Here is a 26296-nt window from a genome sequence, read left to right on the forward strand (position 1 = left end):
TTTGTACTAATAAAAATTCGAGCCGACCCGCCTTGGATTTATCTTCGCGATAGATGGGCCTGCCATATGTTCTCTTCATTAAACGCGTATATGGCCCGAACGTTTTTGTTTTTAATTAATGATCTAGTAAGTCATATTTAAGTATCACTTTTAATATAAAAAAAACATTGTGGAAAGGACCATCCACCTTTTGCAGTTAGGCGCTCATACAACCTTTTCTTGAGATTGGGAGATTGACATAAATCAAGCGTTTTAATCGCACCTGGTAGAAACTATAATTCTTTTCAGTAGCTGTAATTATAATTTGAACATTTGTTTTTATAAAACTTGCTTGACAGTTTTTGACGGTTCACATACCAACAAAAACAGTAAATGACATGTCAATGCTGATATAAAAAAATTGCGATCACGTAAAAACATTTCGCCAGTGGAATGTCCTGCCGAAGGTTCTATATATTTAATTTCTGTAGACACTAACAGGGAACGCAGTTTACTTTCTGAATATTTCTACATCTCCTTTATTTATTTCAGAACACAAAATGAAGCTTGTCCTCCTTCTTCTTGTACTGGTCACGGTTACCGCCATCGGGTAAGAAGTTCAAAGTTTGAAGTTTATCTGGTTTCTCACGGGCCAAGCCTGCTAGGGAGGTAGACACAAAAAGTATGTCTGCCTGACTATAAACCCCACAGTTCATAACAGCATAACTTGTATTAGCTGCCATATGTACGCAAAAAAATAAACAACATACATATACCTACGTAGCCGCAAACATGCATACTTTTTACACAATATTGTAGAAAATATTTTATTAATTTAAACATGGGATTGATCTGTCCTGAGATGAATATAATATTACGAGAAGTAAGAAAACAATTCACAAAACGGGTTAAAATCCTAAACCCAGTTTGATAATGCAACACAGAGACACCTATCATTCATACGTCAGTGATTCGTAATCACTGACGTATAATTACAAAATGGCAAAAAAATCGAAATCCACAGAAGATATGTACACAAAAAGTTTCACCCATGTTATAAATGCATTTGTCATTGTGACACTGATAGACGCATAACGAAAGTGTCACTTTCAATTTTTTCTAGACGTAAAATATCTCGTCGCGTACAAGCGCGAGTATGGTGTTACATTTGTATTTATAAAATGATACTGTAAAATCAGTACGCTTTCTCAAATAATTGTATTTCAGAAAAGTCTTTTATTTAAGAAAGAAGCCTAAAATGCGCTTTTTCGGGAAATCGGTCAAAGCTTTTCGAGTCACATTTGCTCTTTTAACTTCATATGTTTTCGGCGTCCTTTCGCTTGCAAGAAATGTCGAGGTCTTGGACAGAATTGAAGCAATATTATATAATTTAACAGCAGGAAAAATAATGTATCGCCCGATATAACGGAAGCGCTAAATCAATGCTGAAGTAAACTTGTGAGTCCGTTGCGTGGTATTCCCTTTATTTAGAAAGTCACTCCTCTTTCGATAACACTCTATGCTTTTATCACTCAAGAGATTGACATTGGTAACTTCTGCGATGTTAGATTTGTTCTTTTACTTTAAAACTATAAATGATGAGCAGTTATGTAAATGCCTCAGCATAGACTTGATATTTAGTAAACTCAATATTTCAGATAGCTATTAAAGTATTCAAAATAGTATCATCTTGCCAACCCGTCTCACCTGTACTGCAAAAACAGGGGAGCATTCAAAACCAATAGTGCAAAAGGAATTACTGTAATTATACAGTGTTTATCCGGTTACTTTTGCTGAAATATCCAATATACGAGTATACCCCTATTGAAAATATTTCTAAAGGGCCCGTCAGCCTTGAAGGATTATGGGACCTCACAGGCCTTCAAAACCCTTCAAAGATACCCTACAGAAAAACCCTTCAAGGATACCCCATAGAAAAACCCTTTAGCCCCACAGCCCTTCAACCCGTCAGGCCCTTTAGCCCATCAGCCCTTTAGACGCCCAAATGACTGTGAACCATAGACAAAAATGCAGGTCAAAACACTGAAAATTTATTGCCGACATTTAGTTTTACATGCATATTAGAACTCAAAAAGCAACGCTTGTTCAAACCCGGCGCAAGGAGCTGTAGACGAAAGGGATCACATCAAACAGGGACAACTGACATCATTATTACAAAGGAAAATACCTTTCAAAGTACTCACAATGCCGCTGGGTATATTCCTGATGTACGGTAGTTCAGCTAATAAAACAGAGCAGGTGCACCTCACGGACACATACACAGTCGGTCAGCACGTTTAGCGAAAACCACGAACTCGTAAGCAGCACCCGCCGCCGTTGAGAAATCCCGAGCACAGTCACGGTTTCGTCCATGATGACATCGCGCCGGAGTCTTCGACGTATTTTTCGCTCGCTGGTCTGAAGTCGGACGGACGAAGAGGCGCAAGGAACAAGTCCGGACAGCGGCCGTCATCCACTGTCTCAACACCCACAGTGGCATAATCTTGGTGCACAGGCACAACATGCGGTGGGACGCTGACCCCGACTGCCAGGCTTTGCAGCGAGTAAGCCGACACCGGCCACCATCTCCTTGAATGCGCTGAACACAATGGCGCTCGAGCGGTGCTGAAGGCGGCCTGCGCCGAACTATGGTTCACCTGCGGTACCAAGAAAGAAACTGCACGGATCAAAACAGACCAAGGGGCGAGCCCTCAAAACCATGCATGCTCACCTTCCTGGAGGAAATTGGTCCGCTCCAAACATCCCGGCTCGTGGGATAACCGGAACCGCACACGAGCAGAGAGAAAATGGCTATGGCCTCCCCCGCTTGCACACAGCACCCTCCTCCCCCCGACCGCTGGCCTGGCAGCCCTGCACCCTCTCCCCATCGCCGGGCGGAGAGAGGCGATTGCTTTTTGGGGAGTCCCCCGTGGGGGGACCGGTTCCCGGAACAAGTCGCTCCCGCGTTCGTCCCTGTTCCTGGAAAGCGCGCACTGCTCTCGGCTTGTTCTTTTTTTTTTTTTTCTTTCTTCCTTGTTTTTTTTTTTTTTATACATGGCTGCACGTAGTTTGCCTTCATGTGCGCTTTGCTTAGGGTGGAGACATCTGGACATTTTGTCTCACACTTTTATTTTTATTTTTTGTTCAGAAGCGCGTGAAAGAACGTGTCCCTGCACGCGCTCGTGGCGCTGACTGTGCTACGGCGACATTTTGTTGTCGTCGATTTCTTTGTATTTTAGCCGTGAGCGCGTGCTGTCGGCATCGGGTACTACAATGGGTGGCATCACCCTAAACCGAAGGACATTGAGGCACCCTAGCTGCACGTATTTCGCCACGAGCGGACAGGATTGCGTTGGCCTCAAAACGCCGCTCGGCCAACACCACTCGGCCCGCGGCTCGTCAATTCTCCACATGGGCCGTCGCCCTCAGTAGCCTCTTTCGCGACCGAACACCCGGGCAGTGACAGACGGGTCCAGGAGCCCACTCGTATTTGATAGAAGAGCAGTAATAAAAATCTGACCGTGCTCACACACGATCGGCATTCTCCAAATACTTATTTTTCCCCCGTAGTGTACAATAAGCAGCTACGTTCATTAATTCTGCGAAATGTGTTTTTTCCACCTGGGCCGGCCCACACAGCCATATCAAGAGGCCTGAAGGTTTTCCCGACCCCACTAGAAAAGTTCTTGACAGGCTTTCAGACATTTCAAGGCATCGTAAAGGGGACTTCAGACATTTCAGGAGGGCCTCTGACGGGGCCAGTGAACCCACCAGGAAATATCGGTGCCCCCGTCAAACATCTCAGAAATTCCTGAAGTCCCCTTCACACCCTTTAAAAAAATCCTGAAGTCCCATCAGAGCGATTTTCAATAGGGACGGTCCTTAAGTAATTAGAAACATTTGCAATTAAAATGACAAGGTACAATAACATAAATGTTTTTTTTTCTTCTTGAAATGCAGTGCTTTCGCCACCAGTCCTGTCAAGTGTGATAGTTCAAAATGTGACGCAGCGGCCTGCAAGAAACCGGACTGCAAATGCGGAACCCACAAGGACGCTTGTGACTGCTGCGAAGTCTGCTACAAGGTGAAAGGAAAGGGGAAAACTCTGACAATAGGAAGTCTTGAAATAGGGGACGCCGACGCATAGGGCCCCCCAAACAGCTTGGGACTTAGCAACGGGCATGCGCAGAACTACAGCGCTTGCGCATTGGGATGTTTCAAGCTGTTTAGGGGTACCCAAAGTGTTGGGGCCCCTATTCCAACACTCTCTATTATCGGCATCTCCTTCTAGATGCCACAAACCACTTTAAAAAACAGTCAGTGTGCAGGCGAGCTGCTGGATGTAGATCATGATGTAGAAAACCCGAGACTGTGGTACAAGCTGGGAAACTTGGTCGAGGAAGAAAGACAGGGGAAAAGAACGTCTTAAAGAGACTCTCTTTTCCCCCGTCTTTCTTCTTCGACCAAGTTTCCCAGCTTTTAACACAGTCTCGGGTTTTCTACATCATGATCAACAAACCACTTGCTGGGCATCACTAGAACGCTCTGAATTTGTCCCGTATGTGTAATATTTATAGCGCATGCGACGTTTTACTTTGATAGCCGACATTGGCAAGGTATCACAGTGGATCCCGTGTGTGTTTTGTGTGCAGCGTGGCCCGCCAAAGCTAGCGAAAACATTTATCAGCTAAATTCAGCGGGATCATTTTCCCACCAAATTTAGCGAGGAAATTCGGTGCTAAATTTAGCGAGAAGTTAGTGTCACGTGGCGTCATGGTGACTCGTAACGTCACACTCTCACGTGGTATTATGGCGTCACGTGACGCTACAGTGATCACCACATGATCACCGTACGAAATTTTTTTTGGAAGGTTCAGACACTAAATTTAAATGCGGTCATTAAATCTCTGCAAATCAGCGTGCAGCGCATCGTCGGTTGCCGCATTTCGTTTATGGGACACGGCAAAGAACGCCATATTTTTACCGCATCCTAAAAACACTTCACTTCAGGGTGTCCGTTTTAACGCGTTAACATTAGAACACCCGTTTTCACGAAAACCCACCGGTGTCAGTCCGTGCGTCGGTTTGTCAGCGCCATGGAGGAAGTCGTGCGGAGAGAGGGGTTGTGAGGTGGTATCTTGACAGCCTCACACCTCCTAGAAAACAAAGCCGTAGTGCTGAATAAGACGGCGTCATCAGAGAAGGCTAACGCTGGGCACAAATTGGACACGACGACTGCGTCAGTGTTTGGCCCAAACCTGAGTCAAACACGAGCGCTAGCGCAGCACTGGTTTACAATCTGTGTCCAGCATTGACCTTCACTGATCACGCCATCTGATTCAGTGCAACGGCTTTGTTACCTAAGAGGTGTTGGTCGAAGGCGGGGAATGGGTGATGCATGCTGACGTCAGCGCTTCGGACCAATACGAGCGTCACACAGCTGACGCGGAGCCGGAGTCAAGCAGGCGCCGCGCCGCATTGGATGTGGTTCTTTCCGCGAGTGTTACGGCTGACCGTATCCAAGAGCGATGCCGGAGAAAGCCGGAACAACGGGTCGGCGACGTCAGGCCGAGACAGAGGAATAGCGTAAGCGTTGTTCGTCTGCTGCCGTAGAGGCAGCAGGCAAACTATCATCATATTTTAAAAGGGGTTATAAAGAGCCACTGCCAACGTATTTTTATCGACTAAATCGCATTGATCGTTGAACGTTGTTTTTTGTTCGGTTTAGTTAATCACAATTTTGAAGACATATTCGCACGGCTGCATCTATAGATGCAGCGTGCGCCTGACATGCAGGCACACGGCTGCATCACACTTAGTACGCCCTTAATCTGTTATCGATTAAGGGCGTATATGCTGCATGTCAGCAGACGCCCTTATATCAGGTTTCGCCTATAGTTACCGAAAGTTTAAGGAGCGCAGGACGTGGCGAGTACCGAGCATATTAGTGTCGCCCCTCAGCCAATGAGAGTGCGGCGTTAGTCGCCAAAACGCACGACCAATCACCAATGCGGAGCGCAAGTTCGTCTTGCGACGGTTGCACTGACGTCAGAACGCCGAGCTCTGATCGGCTCTGAGGAGGGAAGAGTGGCTAGGCCTCAACGCTTGCTGCCTTGAGGTCTATCCCCCCTAATTCCAATAAGAGCCAATCAGAGCTTGGCTTCTGATGTCAGCGCAACTAGTGCTCAAAAGGGAGACGAACTAGTTCTCGGCATACCGAAGCTCACGCTCTCCGTCTGTACATTCGCATTTTTAGGTTGACACATTGCATTGCAGCAAGCTGCCAGCCTCAACTCAGTCAAAATGCGTCAAAGCACCTGCTTACGAAGTCCCAGATCATAAACGTAAAAGGTGAACATGCTTTTCCTTTAATCGTCGTATGCAGTGCCCAGGAGAGCAGTGCGTCCCTCTGTTCCAAGACAAATGTTCTGGCACCAACCACTGCGAACTAGAGGCCGGAGCAGCTATCATCACCGGTGCCCGGGGAATCTGTACCGCGAAGAAGGCCCTCTTTGACACCGAGCATCACGGGTAAAACAGCCGCCTGTTTGTGAATGTCAGCCCCCTTCTGCGAGACTGTGATTACTTTTTAACGTATATTTTGTCACCTCCAAACCTTGTGCAGGCCCGTGAAAATATATTTAACTAAGTTATGCATTTATCTCGGGCTGAGTGCCAATGATTGCCTGTATTATAAAATAAAGATGTATAGTTTCAAACAGTTTTATAGGTGAATGAGTTATTCTCTGGTTCTTTGGTACTCACAAAACTTTGATAGGAACAAGCATGCTTACCATACTCACTTCTACAGGAAATAATCGTGGCATTTAGTCGACTATACACTAAGAGGTTATGGCTATCATATTTTAGAGCATCTTTGAAGTATTCGAGGCGTGTAGTCATGTTGCAATTAACAGCGCAAGATTACCAAATAACAAAACATTAATCGCAAAGACGTCAGCTACTTTTGCTAACATGGTTATCACAGCATTCACGCGTTAATGCTTTGGTGATATATTGATTCTACCTTCCGAACTCAGTCCGCAATTTGCTTACATCTGAGGTACGCTCATTTCCGGCCGTTCATGTAGAACTCTAAAGTTACACATAAAAATCCTTATGTTTTAACCAGGCCGATTTCTTCATTTGTTTGAAGTGATGACAGTATTTGGACAATAATTATTGCAAAATTCAGAGCTGAACAATCTTCATCGGATGTGTGTAAGAAATACCTGGGCTAGCTATCATTTACAATCTACATATACACTATTACAGACATTTCTGATGCCAGAGCAGCGTGTGAATAATGACCTGTTTTCACGTACCCAGCACACCTATAACTTGTGGCATACAGCTCCGGAGACGCAAAACGAAAATAATGAGAACATTGCAACATTCGAAAATCGTGGCAAATGATTTCGAAGTGTGAGCCACAAAGGAAAATTTACTGCACGGAAATCCTAACACTCCTAGCAACGAAGGCGTATCTCTTACTTTCGCGCGGTAAATCCAGTGTTTGGCTCGCGTTTTCCACTTTTCGATTTCTGTATTGCTATCTGTTTTCTTAGGCATACGTGCTTACCCTTCTCAAGCCACATATTCACATAAAACAAGGCTGGTTCTCTGTTTATGTAGGTTTGATAAGGACTCTAATTTCCGGCGTTTTAAAATAAACTGAAAAAAAGGAACACTGCTGAGAGCAAAAGAAGAGTGCTAGGTCGTTTCTCAGGCGCCCCCTTATATTCGCAAGGTTGTGTTGCGATGCTAGGAATTCCGGTTACTTATTCTTAGTTGAAAACAAGTTCGATGACAAATCCAAATGTAACGTTCGAAGCATTGTTTGGAACTCAAAACTAGGGAAGTATTCACTTGGTTTGCGGTGAACCATTACGTGATGTTACGAAGTACTTAACCTGCTCGGACTGCGGCTATGGTTACCATGTGGGAACTTGTTCAGGTGAGAATACTTCAAAGGACAAACATAAGAATTCCACAAATATTACATGGAAATGCCAGACATGCCTCACCGCGAAAAGCCGAGGTGTTCAAAACCCCGAGAAACAGAAGCCTGAACAAGAGCCCCAGCTTATGCAAGAGCTAGCGGCTATCAACAACAGGCTCGCTGCAATCATGACGATTCATGCAAAGGTTGAATCTCTAATGTCAATCAAAGACACCGTTGATCAGATCGAAAAATCGGTAAAACAGATGTCAAATTAGTACGATGAAGTTTTAAAGGGAATAAAAAGCAGTCACAAGAAATAACCCACCTGAAGAAACGGATGGAAAAAATTGAGGAAAACAAAGGCAGTGAAGAAATCCGCACGCTGAAAAAACAAGTCAACAGTCTAGAACAGTACTCGAGACGACAAAACCTGGAGATCCATAATATATCACAAAGCGCAATTGAGAACATCCTTAGTAAATTAAATGACCTCGCTGAAAAGCTAGAGCTTCCAGAGCTAACCGAGAGGGATGTGGAGGGCTTCCACAGACTTCCAGCAAAAACGGGTAAAGTTCCAGCTGTGTTGGTTCGCTTCGTATCACGATTAACTCGAGACCTATGGCTTGAAAAAAGGCACTACCTAAAAGAAACCCGGTCGAATATCTCGTTTCTTGACAATCTGTCTGCCACGAACAAGAAGATTCTTTGGTTGCAGAAGGGAAAAGCTTAAGAAAAATGATATCAGTTTTCATGACAGAAAAATGGTAACTTGTTCGCGAGAAAGAAAACAGGTGACCGTGTTATAAAGATCGAATGCGAGGCCGACCTTGATGTGTAAACAGCCCGATGACTGCGGAAAAAATTCTTGTTTTGTTTCCCGTTTCTAATGGCGGACAATTATCACGATCCAGCATCTTTTTCTCATCTCGCACGAGAATGTCTTAATTGTAACAAAAATGCGTTATAATTTTTTCACTTAAATGCTAGAAGTCTTGGTAATAAACACGATGACACTGATATGTTTTTAACTCCTTAAATTTCACGTTTGATATCTTAGCATTCACCGAAACGTGGTTTACGAGCAGAGAGGACGTTATTTTTTCCCCAGGCTATAACAGTGAGGGAATATATCGAAGTGATAAGAGGGGCGGGGGGATCGCTATCTATTTTCGTGATCATCTCAATTATGAAGTATTGTCTGAACTGTCAAAAGTCAATGTTAACTATGAAGCACTAGTTGCAAAATGCCATTTCCTGATAGCAGTGGCTGCTTACAGACCCCCTACCGGGTCATTAACGAAGTTTTTGGATTTGTCGAGAAAATTATGGAGTATGCTACTTCATTTAACCTCTCCTTAGTCTTAATAGGTGACTTCAATATCGACCTGACCTCACCTGTGAGTGGTTCTTTTGAATTACTTGATATTGTTCAGACATACGGATGTGATCACACATTTCTATTGCCAACTCGAATAACATCAGAAACGGAAACGCAAACGGTAATTGATCTATGTATTACAAACTGTCATATAAAAGCTGCTGGTGTCTTATCTCGTAATCTAAGGGACCACTTACCAATATTCAGCTTTATTGTCGGCCCATCGAATTTAAAGAGTAATGTGATAATAACACTCCGGTGCTATATAGAAAAATTTATAATAGCTTCATTGGTACTTTCTGTTCTTTGGTAGTGAATGTAAACTGGGAATCTGTATTAACTTAAACAGACTCCAATAAATCATATAATGTATTTCTAGGCCTTATACAGAGGAGTTATGAACAGGCATTTCCGTGGCAAGTATATAAGTATTATAAAAAAATCAAGAAAACGTTGGATTTAATGTACGTTATATAAACGCATAAGGCAACGTAATAAATTGTAAGACAAGTTAATTACAACAAGAGATACTGGTAGACTACAAGAATTCAAGAAAGTGAGAAAAAAACTCAACGCCGATACTAAAAAAGCGAAAGCTCACTACTACAAAATTAAGTTTAGTTAGATATATAATAATCCAAGGAGAGTCTGGCAGGCTGTTAATGAACTTGCTTCTAAACCCCATGCTCTTGCCCCAAAACAACTTAAAATCGAGCAGGTGACCTACTCCGGCCAATCTCTTGCAAACAAATTTAACTATCATTTTTAGTATCGGGTTCTTGAATGTTAGCTAGCACGAGCGCGCCTATGTGTGAATCCTAAGTTAAATTACCTTTGGATAACTTAATTTTTCTAGCACCCTGTAGAGAAATAGACGTAACCACGATTATTAAATCCTTAGGCAACAGTGCCGCTTGTGGTGAAGATGGGCTGCGTTCTAAGCCAATAAAAAAAGTTTCCTTTTTAATCTGTTCACCCCTTGCCCACATTTGCAACATTATTTTAAGCACTGGTACCTTTCCAGAAAAACTGAAAATAGCAAAGGTATGTGCAATTCATAAAGGCGGTCCTAAGAATTACATGAGTAACTAAAGACCAATCTCGGTACTTCAGGTTTTCTAAAAATAGTCGAACGCGTTATTTACAAACGTTTAAGTGAATTCTGTGCTAAACATAACATTATTACAAACAACCAGTATGGATTCCAGAAAGGTAAATCAACGGAGATGGCCATTGCTAAATATAAAAAATAAAATCTTAGACAACATCGAAAACCAATGTTATACACTAGGAGTTTTTATAGATTTCGAAAAAGCATTTGATTCTATAAAACACGACATCCTACTCCGAAAACCACCAATTTCTGGAATAAGAGGTACTGCACTTAGCCGGATCCGCAGCTACTTGACATCTAGTCTTTAGTATACGGTCCTCCATGATGTGCGCTGTGTGTGTAGGAAAATGCCAGTATGGTGTACCGCAGGGATCAATTTTAGGGCTTCTACTTTTCCATCTTTGCGTTAACGACATAATAAACATCCAGAAACTCCTGACATAACTTTATACGCAGATGACACGAATGAATTTTTCACCGGTAATTGCTTATTTACTTTAGAGACACAGACAAACACTTGGTTGGACCAGCTTCACTTGTGGTTAGTTGCAAATCAGTTAGAACTAAATACGTCTAAAACTACGTATATCAATTTTAGACCAAAAAACAAACCCATTACTAACAGAATGAATATATCCTTTCGAAACTCCATTATTGAACGCGTAGAATCTTATAAATTTCTTGGATTTCGTTTCCACGAAAATTTGTTTTGGACTGCCCAAGTTAACGATCTACGAAAGGAGATTTCTAGATTCATTGGTTTACTTTTTTGGTGCAGACTTCTTCCAAACTAATTAAAACGACATATCTATAAATATATTATTCACTCGAGACCTTATTACTGCTTATTGGTGTGGGGGACAACCACAGTAAATAATATCAAGCAATTACTTACATTACAAAAGCGCGCGGTTCGGCTAATTGATAATTTGCCACAGTTTCAAACAACTTCCTTTAGCTTCAATAAACATAAAATACTTACGGTAGAAAACCTTTTTGTCTAAAGGAGGCGATTTCAATTCATAGACAGATTAACATTGATCTCGATATCTTTCACGAGATGTACCTACCCAAGCAAACAAATCACAACCTGAGGCACCAGCAGTTTCCGAAACCAAAAAATGAGAACTATTTATAGTACTCAAAAATTATCCTACCAGATTACAGATATCCTGAACAAACATTATTGCGTGTGTGACATGGCCCAGGAAATCACTTCCATTTTTCATTTAAAAAAATACCTATAGGAATATTTTAATATTGCTTGTGTACATACCTAGTGAGTTGTGTTATTAATCAGTCTTTTTTCTTTTTTTTTCTTAAGCTGAAGAGTTTTTAGGTGGATGAAATAATTTCTTTCTTCACTTGTGCTGCCGAACTGGCTTTTCCTTTTATTTCTCTATCTCGATTTCTGCCCTGCTGTTAAGTGTGGTTACAGGGGTTGGGACCCAGTCAGGTGATTGTATTCGCCTTTTGTCCCAACCCCCCTGATAATTGTGTCAAAAATAAAATAAACAAACTAACAAACAAACAATAGGAAGCAATGTTCGCTGTCGAAATCACACTGAATTATATCAAGACTGAAATGACGAGATCTCTGGGCAGGGAGTGCGTTTCAACCATTACATGGCATCTCATTAACATCATCTGAGTGGATACAGTTTTCGGCTGGTTTGAAAATGGGAGAGGCGGAGAAAGTGTGATGGAGGGAGAAAATGCAGTGTGTATCTTGGCCTTAATCGTTTCCTTCAGGATTACACAAAACAAAATGTATCTAGAAAAAAAAACTAAAAAAAAATTAGTTATGATAAATACTAGCAGCTAACGATCCTGGCTTCGAAGAAATGATATCATTGCTTAGAGAAGCCATGCCGAGTCCCTAAGCGCTGTTCTACGCTTTCTGCAAAATAAGAAATGCAAATGACCCGCCCTTGTTCTGTCCCATTTTGATCTAGCTTTCTGCTCTCAAATATATTAATTCAAATAAACGCTAGTATCCAAACAGAACATTGGTTACCTTTACGTCGCGTTCGTAATATATAGGCCAAAAACTCGGTTAAGATTATATCTGGGTAAACAAATAAAAATGGACCGAAGATGTGACTTTCATCTTTGGAAGACGAAAGCTCTTAGAATAAATTAAAATACGAACGTGTCAATGAATAAACGAAATTGTTTTAATTAAAGGGAGCCTTTAAAAAGAGGTTTTCATATTGGCTAGCTGTCGAAAACAATAATAATAATTAAAAAAAAAATGTTACTCGGAAAATCAACAGAAAGTTTTCTTTTTTGCTGGCAAATGCTGCCAATGTTGCTCACCGTCACGTACCTCGGTTAGAAATGTGTAGTGGGCGGGGTGGCCCTGGCACCAGACTTAAAGGAGCTGTGCAACAATTTCAGGGCTTTGCTTAAATAATTGTGGAAGTTGATGCCTGACACTTCTGAAGTGAACTACAGAAAACAGATTTTCTCTGGATGCCCTAGTTTTTAGTTTAAAAAATAAAAGAGATCCAGGTTTTTGCCACCTCTCAACTCGTACATAGTTTCCGGGTCACGTGCGCAGTGACGTCGTTGGGGTAAGCGCGGGGCTCCGGTAAAGTTCTCTCTCTAGAGACATCAGTGAGCAGCGAAGACTCGTCCGCTCGCGACCGCGTGACCACGTGCTGGCCGGCGCAGCCAACACCACCTAGAGCTGAAGGCCGCAGGGGTCGTCCGGTGACGTCATACGAGTCGGCTGGCGAGCGCCGCGGAAAAGTGCTTCCCTGAAGGCGTCGCGCATAGATTTACCAACGTAGATAGCAACTTTTATTGACCCAAACGTTTGTTAATTGGTTAAACCGGATTTATAACTATCTATATGACAGGGAAACATAATTTGTTACACGGGCAACATATTAGGACGCACCATTATTGTTATGATATGAAAGAACAAGGTTAACGACGTTTTGAAAGAGATGGGTTTTCGTTTTAGGCATCCAAATATTGGCTGCTTCAATTATTTCAAGGAGTGAGAAGACAAAAAACAAACAAAAAATGAATGCCTTCAAACGTTATTGTAAGTGATGGGACCCGCCAAAACGCATAACAGCAACAATCATGTTGGTGATGACATGTGTGGTTACTTGATTCGTATGTGAAGCTAATGAAAAGAAGATGATTAAAAAAACGTGGTCTTTTGGTGCACGAAAAAATACAAAGTGTTGAAATGTACTTTTTACCATAAGTAAACATATGATAATAAAAACAGCTGCAAGCGAACTGGGGAATGTCTATCATAAAGTAAGTAATCCGAGACCAGGGGCGGATCAAGACCTCCATTTTGGGGGGGGGGGGGGGGGGGGGGGGGCGGTTCCTCGGCGTAAAACTGGGGGGGGGGGGGGGGGGGAGTGTTTATATTTTTTGTGGAGTCATCGTTTTTACTAAACTCTGATAACATAATATAGATCTTGAGAGCTTTTGTATCGGTTTACCTGTAGGGGATGAACTCTTTGAACTTTCTGTGGCTATGCACACCAAGGCACACGCTCCCGTACTTTTGACTGCATAGCCTCAAAAAGCTGGGCATCTGGCCAACGCAATGTCTCTGCTCGTGCGGAAAATCACGTGCAATTGCAAGCCTACCAAAGCTATATTCACGTGCACGCCATACGTGCCTGCTCGTATGGGGCACCAGTCAGGACGCTACACTGTAGCGTCCTGACTGTAAATTTGACCGTAAAATTTACGGTCAAATACCAGGCAGCTGATGCTGCCAAACTTGTACAGTAAACATAACGGTGCACTGTAAATCTGGTTTACGATAAATTGAAACGGGGACCGTAGAAATCTACGGTCGGCCTTCAAATTTGCAGTAAAAAAAATTTACAGCGCGCCGTTATTTTTACGGTGCAATTTAAACGGCGAGAAAGGTGGTAGTATTCAGGTTCATAACATTATTGTATAGTGATGTTATGAACCTCGACTGAACCAAGCACGTTTTGAAGGCTTTCAGCAAGTTGGCCGAACATGTATTGTTTGTACAAGAAATACCGACGTTGAAATTCATAAATGGTTTTTTGAACTGTTGATACCGGCATAAGAAGCGTTCCGTTGAACTTTAGGTACAAAAAAAAAAAAACAAGGTCGTATTTTACGGCCTTCCTTTTTTCTCCTGCAGACAGAGACATTAACACGTCGTAGTTATCATTAGGGGATTGCATCACGTTAACAGCACCGTCTTCATTAGAATCCGCACTAGTCGACCGAGTCGAAGAGTCCTCAACCTGAAGCGGGCCTGCAGGCGATGCGCCGTCGCCCAAGAAACCCGTCACTCGTAAATGCGCCCAGTTCAAATGTGCCGTGATCGAACTATGACTTCACACCTTCTGACAGTTGGAGCACGAACGCGAAAACAAAACACTGTCGGTGATGTGGCCTTTTAGATGTTTTAGCAAAGCCTCCCTTGTGTGGCACTCCTCTAGGCGGGTCCATATCACAAGAGCGAATGACATTTTAGCGAACGGCGACATTTGAGCGAATGCTCGTTTTAGCGAATAACGGGGGCGCGCGTTAACCCATCCGTCGCGCTGCGCTTTACGCCGCTTCGCGGCGACAGTCTGCGGCAATTCATTACAAAAATATGAACTTACTTGGCCCACCCGAAAACGCCGCTTCGCGGCGTCCGACTATTCGCTAAAGTGTCATTTGGTGAAACGTGGGCGTTCGCTAAAACGTCATTCGATCAAGTGAGTGCCTCCCCCTCTAGGCATGGCGGCAAAGTGCACTGAAAGCTTTCCAAACTCCTCGAAACAAACCAAACTTCCCTTAGGCGTACCAATGCCTCTGTCTTCTCAAAATATGACACCTGAGAGAATCATACGTAACAAACTGGCGACAGCATCCTTCGTCCACACACTGAAGAGTAGGAGAGCTGAAAACGTGCTTATCGAATTGCACAATCATCAAGCGTGCTTGAACAGAAACTACAAATTCTGCAAGTAAACATCTTTTAGAGTGTTGTATTTATGCCACCATTACACTATCCTTGCCAATCAAGCAGCAGATTGATAGTGAAATACCTGCCTCGAGTATCCAGTTGCCTTCCGCTCCAAATTTTCAGGTGCACAAAAATCCGGGAATGCCACAAACGAACGAGGAAAAAATGGCGCGGAGACGGGTGGGAAGGCGGGAAAATGAACTGAACGTCAGCTTTTTCCACTTCTTTCCGCGTTGTCCCAACCAACGTTCCTTTCTTTTATTTATGCTTCTTGCTAGTCGCATTGTTGCTCTACTGTTTGCTCCAGTGCTGCCAGACGGAGAAAAAAAAAGTCAGCAGATTGATCCCCAAAAAGTTAGTAGATTTGCACAAAAATCAGTAGATTCTACGAAATATGCGTTTTGCCATGTTTTGCTATTTCCATTAATACACACTTCGGAGAAATAGTATAAAGTGACATAGAACATAGTAATAAACACAAATAAAATTTAAAAAAAACAAGACCAGTTCTGGAGTAATTCTTTGTGAAGGACAAATTAAAATGGCACCATAAATGTTTCTTTTTTATTAATCATTATTGACTATTTCGAGGATTATTCTTTGAAATCAAGACTGAGCCACTTTTGGCCTCAACAGATGAGGGCGACAGTGCGCCATCCACCTGTCGCTATTATTGAAACGAAACCCAAACAAGACGTTCCGGCAAGTGCGCGCGTACATGTCCAATGTAAGTCCTCTGCCAGCTGCCATCTTTCCTTACTGGGCTGCGGAAGGTTTTTGAAGCAACGCTGTCGGCGCGGAGCACTGTTGAGGCTACGCGTCGTCTGCTACGGGCTTATTTCTTTTTTGCCTGAGCCAAAGTTTGCGTTCAAACGTGGAGAACTAAATTCGTTAGCTTTTTAAGCCACCGAGGAATAAGATTATATAATTTTCTTGCCACAACCTGCCAAATAAAAGTAAATAAGTGAAATTTGGATGTTGATCCCATGCATTCCGCCGGGCGAATGAATGAAAATGGCGGCCCTCACCGCTCAACTCGAAGCAGCCAGAGTTCAGGCGCATGCGCTCACACCTCTCGCTCTGCGCCGCGGGCTGATTGGCTCACTCGGGAGAGGGACATTACGGCGAGATCATAGACTGGACAAACTCTCCCCATATAAGGCTCTGGCCCAGATGTCACCGTCGAATCTGCCGAATCTGCTGAACCTGCTCTGGGTAAATAGATAGATGAATATACGGCTACGTTACTCGAATAGGACGGGCTTCTGGGCCATGTAGCCAGCGCTTCGTTTTTAATTCTGGGACAATATGAGTTTCCTTTGATGACCGACACTGGCAACTGAAGGGGCCAAATAATAAAAATTTAATATGGTTACTAAAAAAAAGTCAGTAGATTTTCTTGTTTTTCAGTGAATCAGTAGACCCGGAACGAAATCAGTAGATCTACTGATAAATCAGACCTGGCAACACTGGTTTGCTCTTAGTTATCTTTTTTTTCCTTTTTCAGTTAAGGCAGTTACGCTCTGCGTTGGCGCGGCTGGCGCGGACAAAGAAAGGAGGTGAAGGGGCGAGAGGAGACTCTCTGGGTTCCCGCAGCTTCCGAAAGGTCAAGCGTGGTGACCAATTAGCGAAGCGCGTCTTTTCTTTCTGTTTTCGTGCTCCATGAAGTTTTGCGTTTCCCTCTCAGTTTTTTTGCTCGTTTACGGTGCATTTCAGATAATTCCTCTTCACGGCGTACTTGTAGTTTTTATTAGCGTATAGCGCCGTAAATTTGACGGTTACTTTTTACAGTCTATGCTTTCGAAGCTAACCCAAGCAGCACCAAAAAGTGAATTTCGATCGGCCGACGGTTGGCCAGTGTCTGGACAGCTTGGCCACTTTAAGTGCTTGGCCACCGGAGACATAAACAAGGCCGGCAAGGGTCCGGCCACAAACTAGCTGTTTTTAGCTTGTCCGCCGGAGACATAAACACTGCCGGCAAGCGCCTGGCCAGAAGTGCTCATTTTCAGCTTGGACGCCGGAGACATAAACACGGCCGGCAAGTGTTCGGCCAGCAGTGGTGATTTTCAGCTTGGCCGCCGGGGACATAAACACGGTCGGCAAGTGTTTGGCCAGCAGTGGTGATTTTGAGCTTGGCCGCCGGGGACATAGACACGCCCGGCAAGTGTTTGGCCACAAGTGCTGATTTTCAGCTTGGCCGCCGGAGACATAAACACGGCCGGCAAGTGTTTGGCCAGTAGTGCTGGTTTTCAGCTTGGCCGCCGGAAACATAAACACGGCCGGCGAGTGTTTGGCCAGCAGTGCTGATTTCCAGCTTGGCCGCCGGAGACATAAACACGGCCGGCAAGTGTTTGGCCACCTGTGCTGATTTCCACCTTGGCCGCCGGAAACATAAACACGGCCGGCGAGTGTTTGGCCAGAAGTGCTGATTCTCAGCTTAGCCGCCGTGGACATAAACATGGCCGACAAGCGTTCTACCAAAAGTGCTGATTTTCAGTTTCGCCGCAGGGACACCCATAATCTAAACTTTCATCGCGTTGACGAAACTTTGTTATAACGACGGGCAGCGAGAGAAGCATCACGAGCGAGTGGTTGGCAGAATATTAGTGCGTGCATCGCGCGAACACTGTTAGCGCAAGCAAACGATCACCGTTTTATTCAGTTTTTTTTTTCCTTAGACTTGAAAGGCTATTGTCTTAACTAGCACTGTCGTGTGATATGTTTATTTGGAACATTATACTAGAAGTGGGAAAATATTGTGCCCGTCGTTGTTCTATGAAAATAAAATACGAAAGCAGCGCCGACGTCATCTTCGCGTTAACTATACCGCTCTGTCGCCGCGCGGCACTCTTAGTGCGAATGCCACATCCGCGATTTTTCGGTTACCGCTCCACATATTTACTTCCCAACTGCACTCGAAGAAAACAAAGTTGCAGTCGGGTGCATCGGGCGCAGATGCTCCCCTTTCCTGGAAGACGCACCCACCGTTACCCAGCCGGTGTACCTGTATACCGACCATAAGCCCCCTTCTCTACCTTAAAAACCTATAGGTGTATCAATGCACTCAGCTTAGTAAACCGCCACGCTAGCCATGCACCCCGATCAGCTTGTGCTTGAATCGGATAAGATTGGATATTTCAGACTTTGTGTTTTGGAAGAGCCTAAACAAGACGTCTCTCATTTATTGATTAAACTTAAGCAAGTCTCAGTAATGTTTCATATAGGTGCTAGGATACTGATTTCCTGAGCCAAGAAAAGCTAAAAGCTTCGGTTAAAACCGCAACGGAAATGTTAAAAATCGTGCCACACGTAAAAGAAAAAGAAAATGAACATCTCGACCTAGATGTGCAGAACGCTGGTTTTGTTGTTAACAACGTGATTGTTGGCGGGTGGTGGGCAACGCCGTGACGCTATTGACGCTATCGTGGTGATTGACGCCAGTGATGCTCGGCCGTACTACACAGTAAAAGTTTTTACACCTTTAAGGGTGTAAAATAGGTGTTGTAGCAACTTACACCCTCGGCTACACCTTTTTAACAACCTAAAACTAGGAATACAACCTCATAATTTTCCTGAGACGAAGGGAAAATAAAAAAACGGACAGTACAACGAAGTCTCTAAGACTTCGTTGTACTGTCCGTTTTTTTATTTTTCCTTCGTCTCAGGGTTATTATGGATACCATTCACCAGCTCGCCTGTGTTTTTTACCTTTCTTCACTCATAATTTTACCGAAAAAGGTGCTGTTTCGTGTTACACCCTACATTTAGTGAAGAATGTGAGAAGGGTGTAGAAGAGGGTGCTAAATAAATAATGTGAAATGGTTTTGGAAAGCTTATATATGGCTCTGTACATAATGTACAGGTAAGATTTCTGCTTGAAAAGCAACAGTTGTTAGCAGTCTAGTTTCTTATAATGTCAGTTGTAATTCATGCAAATAGCTGATAATTAAGTGCCTCTTTTGCATACAATTTTTATGTTTGAAAACAAAATTTTATATATGAGTTCATATTTAATTTTCTTACAAATCACTCCATGCTCAGAAATCGGAAAGTAGGGTGAAATGCTCAATACTAGCATTTTTTACAAATATTGATTGATGGAAGTGTACAGTAAGAAAATCAGTTAGTCTCGAGTTTATATCTGGCAACATGAAATCAAAATATTGTGAAAATGTTTGACAAATATTCATGACATGCTGCTAGAACCTGTCTCATGACCATGTCTACCCGAGTAAAATATTCATTTGAGTATATGGTGACATGCACAAAAACTCACACACATAAAGAGGCAAATTCCATAATAAACCAGGCCGAGACATCCCATAAAAATGGCCTATGGTCGTCGATGGGAAATTCAATGGGAGGCTATCACCCCCTGTAGCTTCGCATGGTCGGCCTTAAAAATTTATAGATACAGCTACAGCCAGCTATAGAAAAGTTTAGGGCCCTGCGTCTAAAGTCTCAGGGCTATGTTTCAATAACAACAACAAGAACAACAACAACAATAATAATAATAATAATAATCAATAAGTTAGTGTTTTAACAGTGTCCAGGAACATCCAATTGTTCTTGCGGGCGCAGTGCAATAGAACGAACAAACAGACGCTTGCGCGCTCGCAGTCGCACACATACACGCGCGCTCGCAGTCGCACACATACACGCGCGCACGCACGTACACACGCATGCACACGCGCAAACCCACGCCCGCGCGCAGACGCACACGCACGCACAACCGGAAACGCACACGCGCATGCACGTGGACGCATCCACACGCGTGCGCACAAACACACGCACGCGCCTGCACACACGCACACGCAAACAATTACGACGAAGGAAACGTTGCTTGAGTTAGTTTCGGTTTCGGTTTACACAAAAAAGAAAAAACCTAAAGTTTAAATAAAACCTAAGATTTACTCACTTTTTGTAAAGTTTTACATTATTATTTTAGTGAAATTCTTATTGTTACTAATATAATTTATTTTGCTTAGTATAGTTCTAAAAAAATAGCAATAAATAAAAAGGAAAAGAGACTCTTGAAGACTGCGCAAGACCATCGCTATCGCAATCAGCTTCCGTTGGGCTCGTTTGAATGGTCGTTGAAATTCCAGAAGCTTCGGAAATCTCCTTTTTTTTTTTACGTTTTAGCCGTTTTGGGGGATATTTTAAGTATCTTCCTTACGAATACCGTGTTCAAGAATAACAATCGATGACTGAGAGCTGGGAGACGCTGCGTCTTGGCAACGCCCGTAAGTTCAGAACCGCCCATGCACGACTCGTGCGAACGCCGACATAGAGTTATTATAATGTACGCTAGAGGTTCAACTGGCGCTAGTGTCTATGCAACTTCCGTGACGCAAATTGAAGCAGACAGCAACCAGTCTACTTTTGCGGTGCTCCTGTGCATTCCTATGGGAAAACGCGCGTGCATTTTTCCTCTTCGCCAGAAAATAACACGGAACACTTTGGTTATTTGGGTCGTACCGAATAGTATGTACCTTGATTAACACTGTGAAAGTGTAATTGCTTTAGTTAGCGCATTTTTCTTCATCAGTGAACGATGTTTAACTTCGCTACATTTCAGTCGCAAACGTGTGTTCCGCAGCAGGTGTGTAAAAACAAGCGACGATTCAAAGCAAAATTACAAGCGAAACGACTATAGAGTGGGTTCAAAGCTCGCCAGCATTCCGGTGACGATTGTATATTGATAATATGCCAGTCCTGTCACTATATGAAAATGATCCCGTCGTGCATGAGCGGATAAAACCTTCAAAACGTAGATAATAAAGTCCGTGGGCTATGAAAGGTCTCTCTTCGTATTGTTTTCTCTGCCGGGCAGCTTTTATCGCGCACTTGTTCTCAAAGATATCGAGCGCGCGGGTGGTATTTTGAACGTAGAACCAGCAGCTTCGCTCAGGGCATGAAAGAATAAAGCGGCACTTACTTATTTAAAATCGGAATAGATTACGTGGCCTTCAATTTATTTTGATCGTACATGCACTGCGAGTTACTGATCCAGTGTTACTGCGTAGTTCTTGCCGCCGCTCTTCATTTTTCAGATGTCCTCCGTTCGTTTGGCATGTATATCCCCCATGCTGGAAATCGCCGACGCCGCGTTCGCGCTAACAGTGTCCAACAGTGCACATAAATACACGTACGAAGCCGTTTTAGCACCGTTTTTAATGCGATGAATTCGAAAGAAAAACGCCGTAATTGACCAATTCTTTCGTCGGCCTGACTGAGAAATATTCCAAACTACCTAGTACGTACGAATTATTTGGCATATTTGCTCTTATGATCGAGCGCAGGGAGAAAATGCACTCACTTTTTCCCATAGAAATGCATTACCGGAAGTCAATTTTCGACTGGTTGCTGTCTGCTTCAATTTGCGTCAGCACACTAGCGCCACTTGAACCTCTAGCGTACATTATAATAACTCTATGAACGCCGATTAGCAACTTTCTTTTGTTTCTGCGAAGTGGGCTGCTGTTTCAAACTTTGTCGCGTACCGTGTGCTTGCTAAGCTATGCTTGATTCTAACTATGCTTCTGCCCTGTGTTATTTCGTTATTTGAAAAGGGCGTATCTTCTTCAAAACCTGTGGCTCGCTCCAAAGTGTGAGAAAGATTCCCGCGCGGCGGAACGTTGAGCATGTTCTTTGCGCCGTTGTGCGGCGCTCGTCCGACGACGCTTGTGCGGAGCGTTCAAGTGCCGTCTGACGGCAGTTCGAGCATTCAGTCGCCGTCCCAAAGTGCTAATCACAGGTCATGCTAGTTCTGACATCTTGTCCTAACAGCCGCTCGCCACCGATTTGTTTCATAAAGCGGGAGCGAGAAAAACGTTAGAAGAGCGAGCATGCAGCATGATTTTTTGCATAAGCTAATGCCTGTGCGTAGAGACGCGCGGTCGCTTCGTCATTATTCCGAGGGTAAAAGCGCTAAAAACGACGGACAAACAACGCCCTGTGTTTGTTTCTTTTACTTGTCCGTTGTTTTTTTAGAGGTTTCACCCTCGGAAATTAGGTCTCTTCGCGTTTACCGAACCGGCACACTTTTTAAGTTTATGATTGTGTGATGCAAAAAATAAAAGGAGTTTAGATGTCACGTTTTTTAGTAGTGGCGAAAGCCCTTACAAAAATCAGAGCAGCTAGAAAAAACAAAAACATGAAAAAAGGCGGAAAAAATTAAAGGGGCTTTCCGGAGCTTTTTGTGATCGTCTGTTTATGTTGTTATATTGCATAGTAGGTGCAAGTTAATATGTATACAAAGTTTTAGATTACAAAACCGTTTATTAAGCAGGTGGCAGAAGAAATAAATCGGGACTATTTTCTCTTGGAAGACGATCCCCCATTCCCTGCCCATCGCTAAAACTTGACCAATGGAAATGCTGCATCTCGCGGTGAATGCGAACGTTATTATTGCAACACTTTTTAAGCTTGTTGTAAATTAGAGTTTGAGAAAAACGTAAACTGATTGTGGTGCGGGAAACATAGTCCGCAATTATCGCTCCAATACCAGCGAACTATGTTTTCTCCCCGCAAGCTTGTTGCTAGTGGGCGATGCGTCGGCGCGTCGGCTCGTCTGCTTCCCGGGGCGTCTGCAGGCGTGCGTTTGCGGGACACATGTTCCTCCTTTCCGTGGATCCCGACTCCGAAGCCAGCTTTGCGATCCTTCCACGTCAACGAGTCAAACTTTTCCTTGTCATCTGTGGAATGCGAGTGCGTATTGCAGTAGCAGCGCGACGGTGCGGTGCGACGAACGACGACTGCCGAGCACAAAGTCCGGGCCCCTTGACGACGGTCCGCGCGTGTTCAAGAGATTCCTCCGCGGGTCGGCGGTCGGCCGCGTTGGTGACGCGCAGTGACGCCGGAATCCTTCGCTTGCTATTGGCTGACGCGTAAAGAGATGCCCCTCCCGTTTTCCGGGCTCATCTCAGAAAGGGGGGCGTGCCGTGGACTTTGATAGCAATTTTAGTAGAGAAATCCGCCGCGCATGACCGTAATTTTATGATTTTTAGGATTCTTAGGGCCTGTAGATTGAGTTACCGCCATAAATAGATCATCGCATAACGATCCGGAGGGCCCCTTTAACTAATGTCAAACCTGAATATTTGATGGAGTTCAAAGACTACCACCGTACCAACTCGCCCGGTTATTCTTTCTGTCAAAGAATAATAGCCAATAGTAATAAACAAATAAATGCCAACTATTAATTGGTTACAAAGACGTAATTGGTGCAGTGCAGCCCTACGCTACTCTACTCTTTTGATGATATCAGGTAACGTGTAAATGTATAGGGCAGTTCATAGAAACCATTTATGTCCGACCCATTATATTGAGTTTTTTCTTTATATAAAAGTTATATGAAAAAAAGTGCTCTTCCTGAATTAAGCCGCACCACTGAATGTACAATAGCGTGTAACGTTTATGTATGTTCTCAGCGAAAGAAAAGGATGCATTAAAAAAAGGCCAATCATTTTGTTTCCTCTCTGTTAGAGCTTCTTTCACGTACACGCAAAATGTGGGTGTCTACGTCTTAAAGAGTGGAATTGACATTTCCTGCAGGGCTGGAAGGCCTGACTCAGTTTGGCTAGCAGCTTGAAACCTATGGGAACCTGGGGAACTGAACCACAAGAGTGAGAGTGACACCCGCCTTGCACTTCCTGAGCGATGGCACCATGAGGAAGGGGGAGCTGCCCTAAAGTGAATGCAATAGCAGATGGGTCGTTCCAGTGAACCCCTATACAGATGATACCAAGCAGAAAATTATTAATAAATGTGTTATTAAAAACATGGAATGTGAATGGCACGGACAAGAAGGAGGAGATCAACACAGCGCTGTGTTGTGTTCAGATCCTCTGTTCCCATATTCTTCATGATTTCTTTTCAATAATTGGCTACTAACTAGTCCAATCATCACCACTAGTCAATAAAAGTATGCTCCCGAAGGAAAAATCCATCAATGTAACCCTGTTTGGCAGTCCGTGTTTTCTAGTGGACCGCTGACTGTGCCTGACTGTACGTCAAGCATGTCTGATTGGTCAACAAGTTACTCTGACCGACAGTCAAACTCCAGTCAGACACCGCTTGTCGGTTTTCTGATGGTTTCCTGGTGGCAGTCGGCCGTTGCGAAATGCCATCAGGATGTCTTGTTGGTGATTCTGACTGTACATCGATTGTCTCTGACTGTACGTCAGAAAGCTTTGACGTGCAGACAGACGTACGGTCAAAGGACGTAAAGTTCGTTCGGATACCACTATTTCGTCAAATCTATGAGTACGAAAAGTAATCTATGCACGAGAAAACGATTTTGGGACGTGAGCCCATAAGACCGCTGACGTTAGAGATATGACACGCAACCGACCGACAACCCAGAAGCCCGCCGAAGCGCTGAACACGACACTTCGCACTTCGCTTCGCCCATAGAGGCTTCGCCGAGCTTTCATGAACGATCGCTCTCGACTCGTTTTGTTTGCCCGCTCGCTCCAACCTGTCAATCCTGCCCGGGCTCTACAATGTCTTATGTTTTAGTAGAATTTCTACTCGACAAGACCCAGCCTGTTGTGAGTTCCGACAATGCAAGGGACTTTAGCGGTGTAGTTGAAGACGACAGGGTGTACCAGGTCTACTGGGCCGGTGATGCGCGAACAAAAGGATCGTTCTACGACGCGAAAGTACTCTACATGGCAGGTGAGTAGAACTGAAGTACGGCGAGTGATGTACGAGTGCTTTGCATAACATGCTGACGGCTTAACTGCATTTGCAGCCAAAGCATTTCATATAAAATGAATATTCGAGTTTCTCTAACGGTGGCGTAGCATAGCGGTCAAGGTGTCCGATTTCTACGCAAGTGGTCGCGGGTTCGATGCGCGGTGGTGCTGCTTTTTTTTTTTTTTTTTTTCTCGAACATTTTGTTTTATCGAGGCATTTGGCGATATTTATGAGTGCGTATAGCTTTACTCTTATATAAATGCTGCCCTTGTTGATGAAATTCCCTTGGCAGTGGCAGTCAGACGTCATCTGATAGACCATCAGATGACGTCTGATGGTCCATCACGTTCCACCAACGCTGCTGACTGGCAGTCAGTGTCCCAAATTACGTAGCTTGGTGGAATTTTCAATAGGGCTGCTATTTATTACTATGCATTAACACTGTGCTTGCAGTTGAATCGTACAGTCATTTATTAATGGTTAAAAACAAAAAGGAGGGTGCAAGCTAGCTAAACAGGCTAAACACATAATTTATTAAAGACGGGTTCTCTGAAGGATGACACAAACGCAGAGAAGTATCAAACACAGCTGAGTATTAATGGGCAAAAAATGAATAGGCGACCCAAAAAAAAAAACGCAGGAGAAGACATGAAGTCAGTTTTTACAATTCCTCTTCTGCTGGCCACCACTTTACAAAGGGAATTCCTTCCTGGGCCTTACAACGTTTTACTGTTCACAACCCCTGACATACCCAAGGACAGTAAACATAGAAAAGCAACCTACTAACATTTGGGTAAATGTGGTTGAACAAACAACAGGGAATGCCTTGAGTTTTCAACCTAGGAAATAAAAAATTGCACAACATCAAGATTTAAAAAAAAAACAGACGGACGCATCACACCTGTTTCTAACAAAAATATAGGCCAAGAAACTTCTTCCACTCAATGGCAAAACACAGGGAAGGCACTAATATATTTCTAGGTTTCATCATTGTTAGTGATTCTTTCAGTATACCCTTGTGGTCACTCTCTTTAGTCAAAATTATTTCATCATCATCATTCATTAAATCATCATCACAGTTGTGTTCTTTAAAGGGGTACGGAAACAAAAATCGAAATATTCAAGTTTCGTTTGGAAGTGAATCAAGTATGAGGGATAATAACCGTAAATGATAATCGCACGTTTGTATTTTGAACGGCT

General features: G+C 43.5%; 1 protein-coding gene across 1 annotated transcript; it reads left to right on the forward strand.

The window, feature by feature from the left end:
• The first annotated feature begins 539 nt into the window (after positions 1–539).
• Positions 540–6679, forward strand: LOC8039885 (8.6 kDa transglutaminase substrate-like). The gene is made up of 3 exons (XM_029972698.2): positions 540–589; positions 3940–4063; positions 6365–6679. Exons 1-3 carry the CDS (start codon positions 540–542, stop codon positions 6512–6514), a joined length of 324 nt encoding a protein of 107 aa, XP_029828558.2. The 3' UTR covers positions 6515–6679.
• The last annotated feature ends 19617 nt before the right edge of the window (positions 6680–26296 follow it).

The sequence above is a fragment of the Ixodes scapularis genome, unplaced genomic scaffold (genome assembly GCF_016920785.2).
Source record: "Ixodes scapularis isolate PalLabHiFi unplaced genomic scaffold, ASM1692078v2 PGA_scaffold0__279_contigs__length_252992795, whole genome shotgun sequence".
In the NCBI taxonomy this organism is placed as follows: domain Eukaryota; kingdom Metazoa; phylum Arthropoda; class Arachnida; order Ixodida; family Ixodidae; genus Ixodes; species Ixodes scapularis.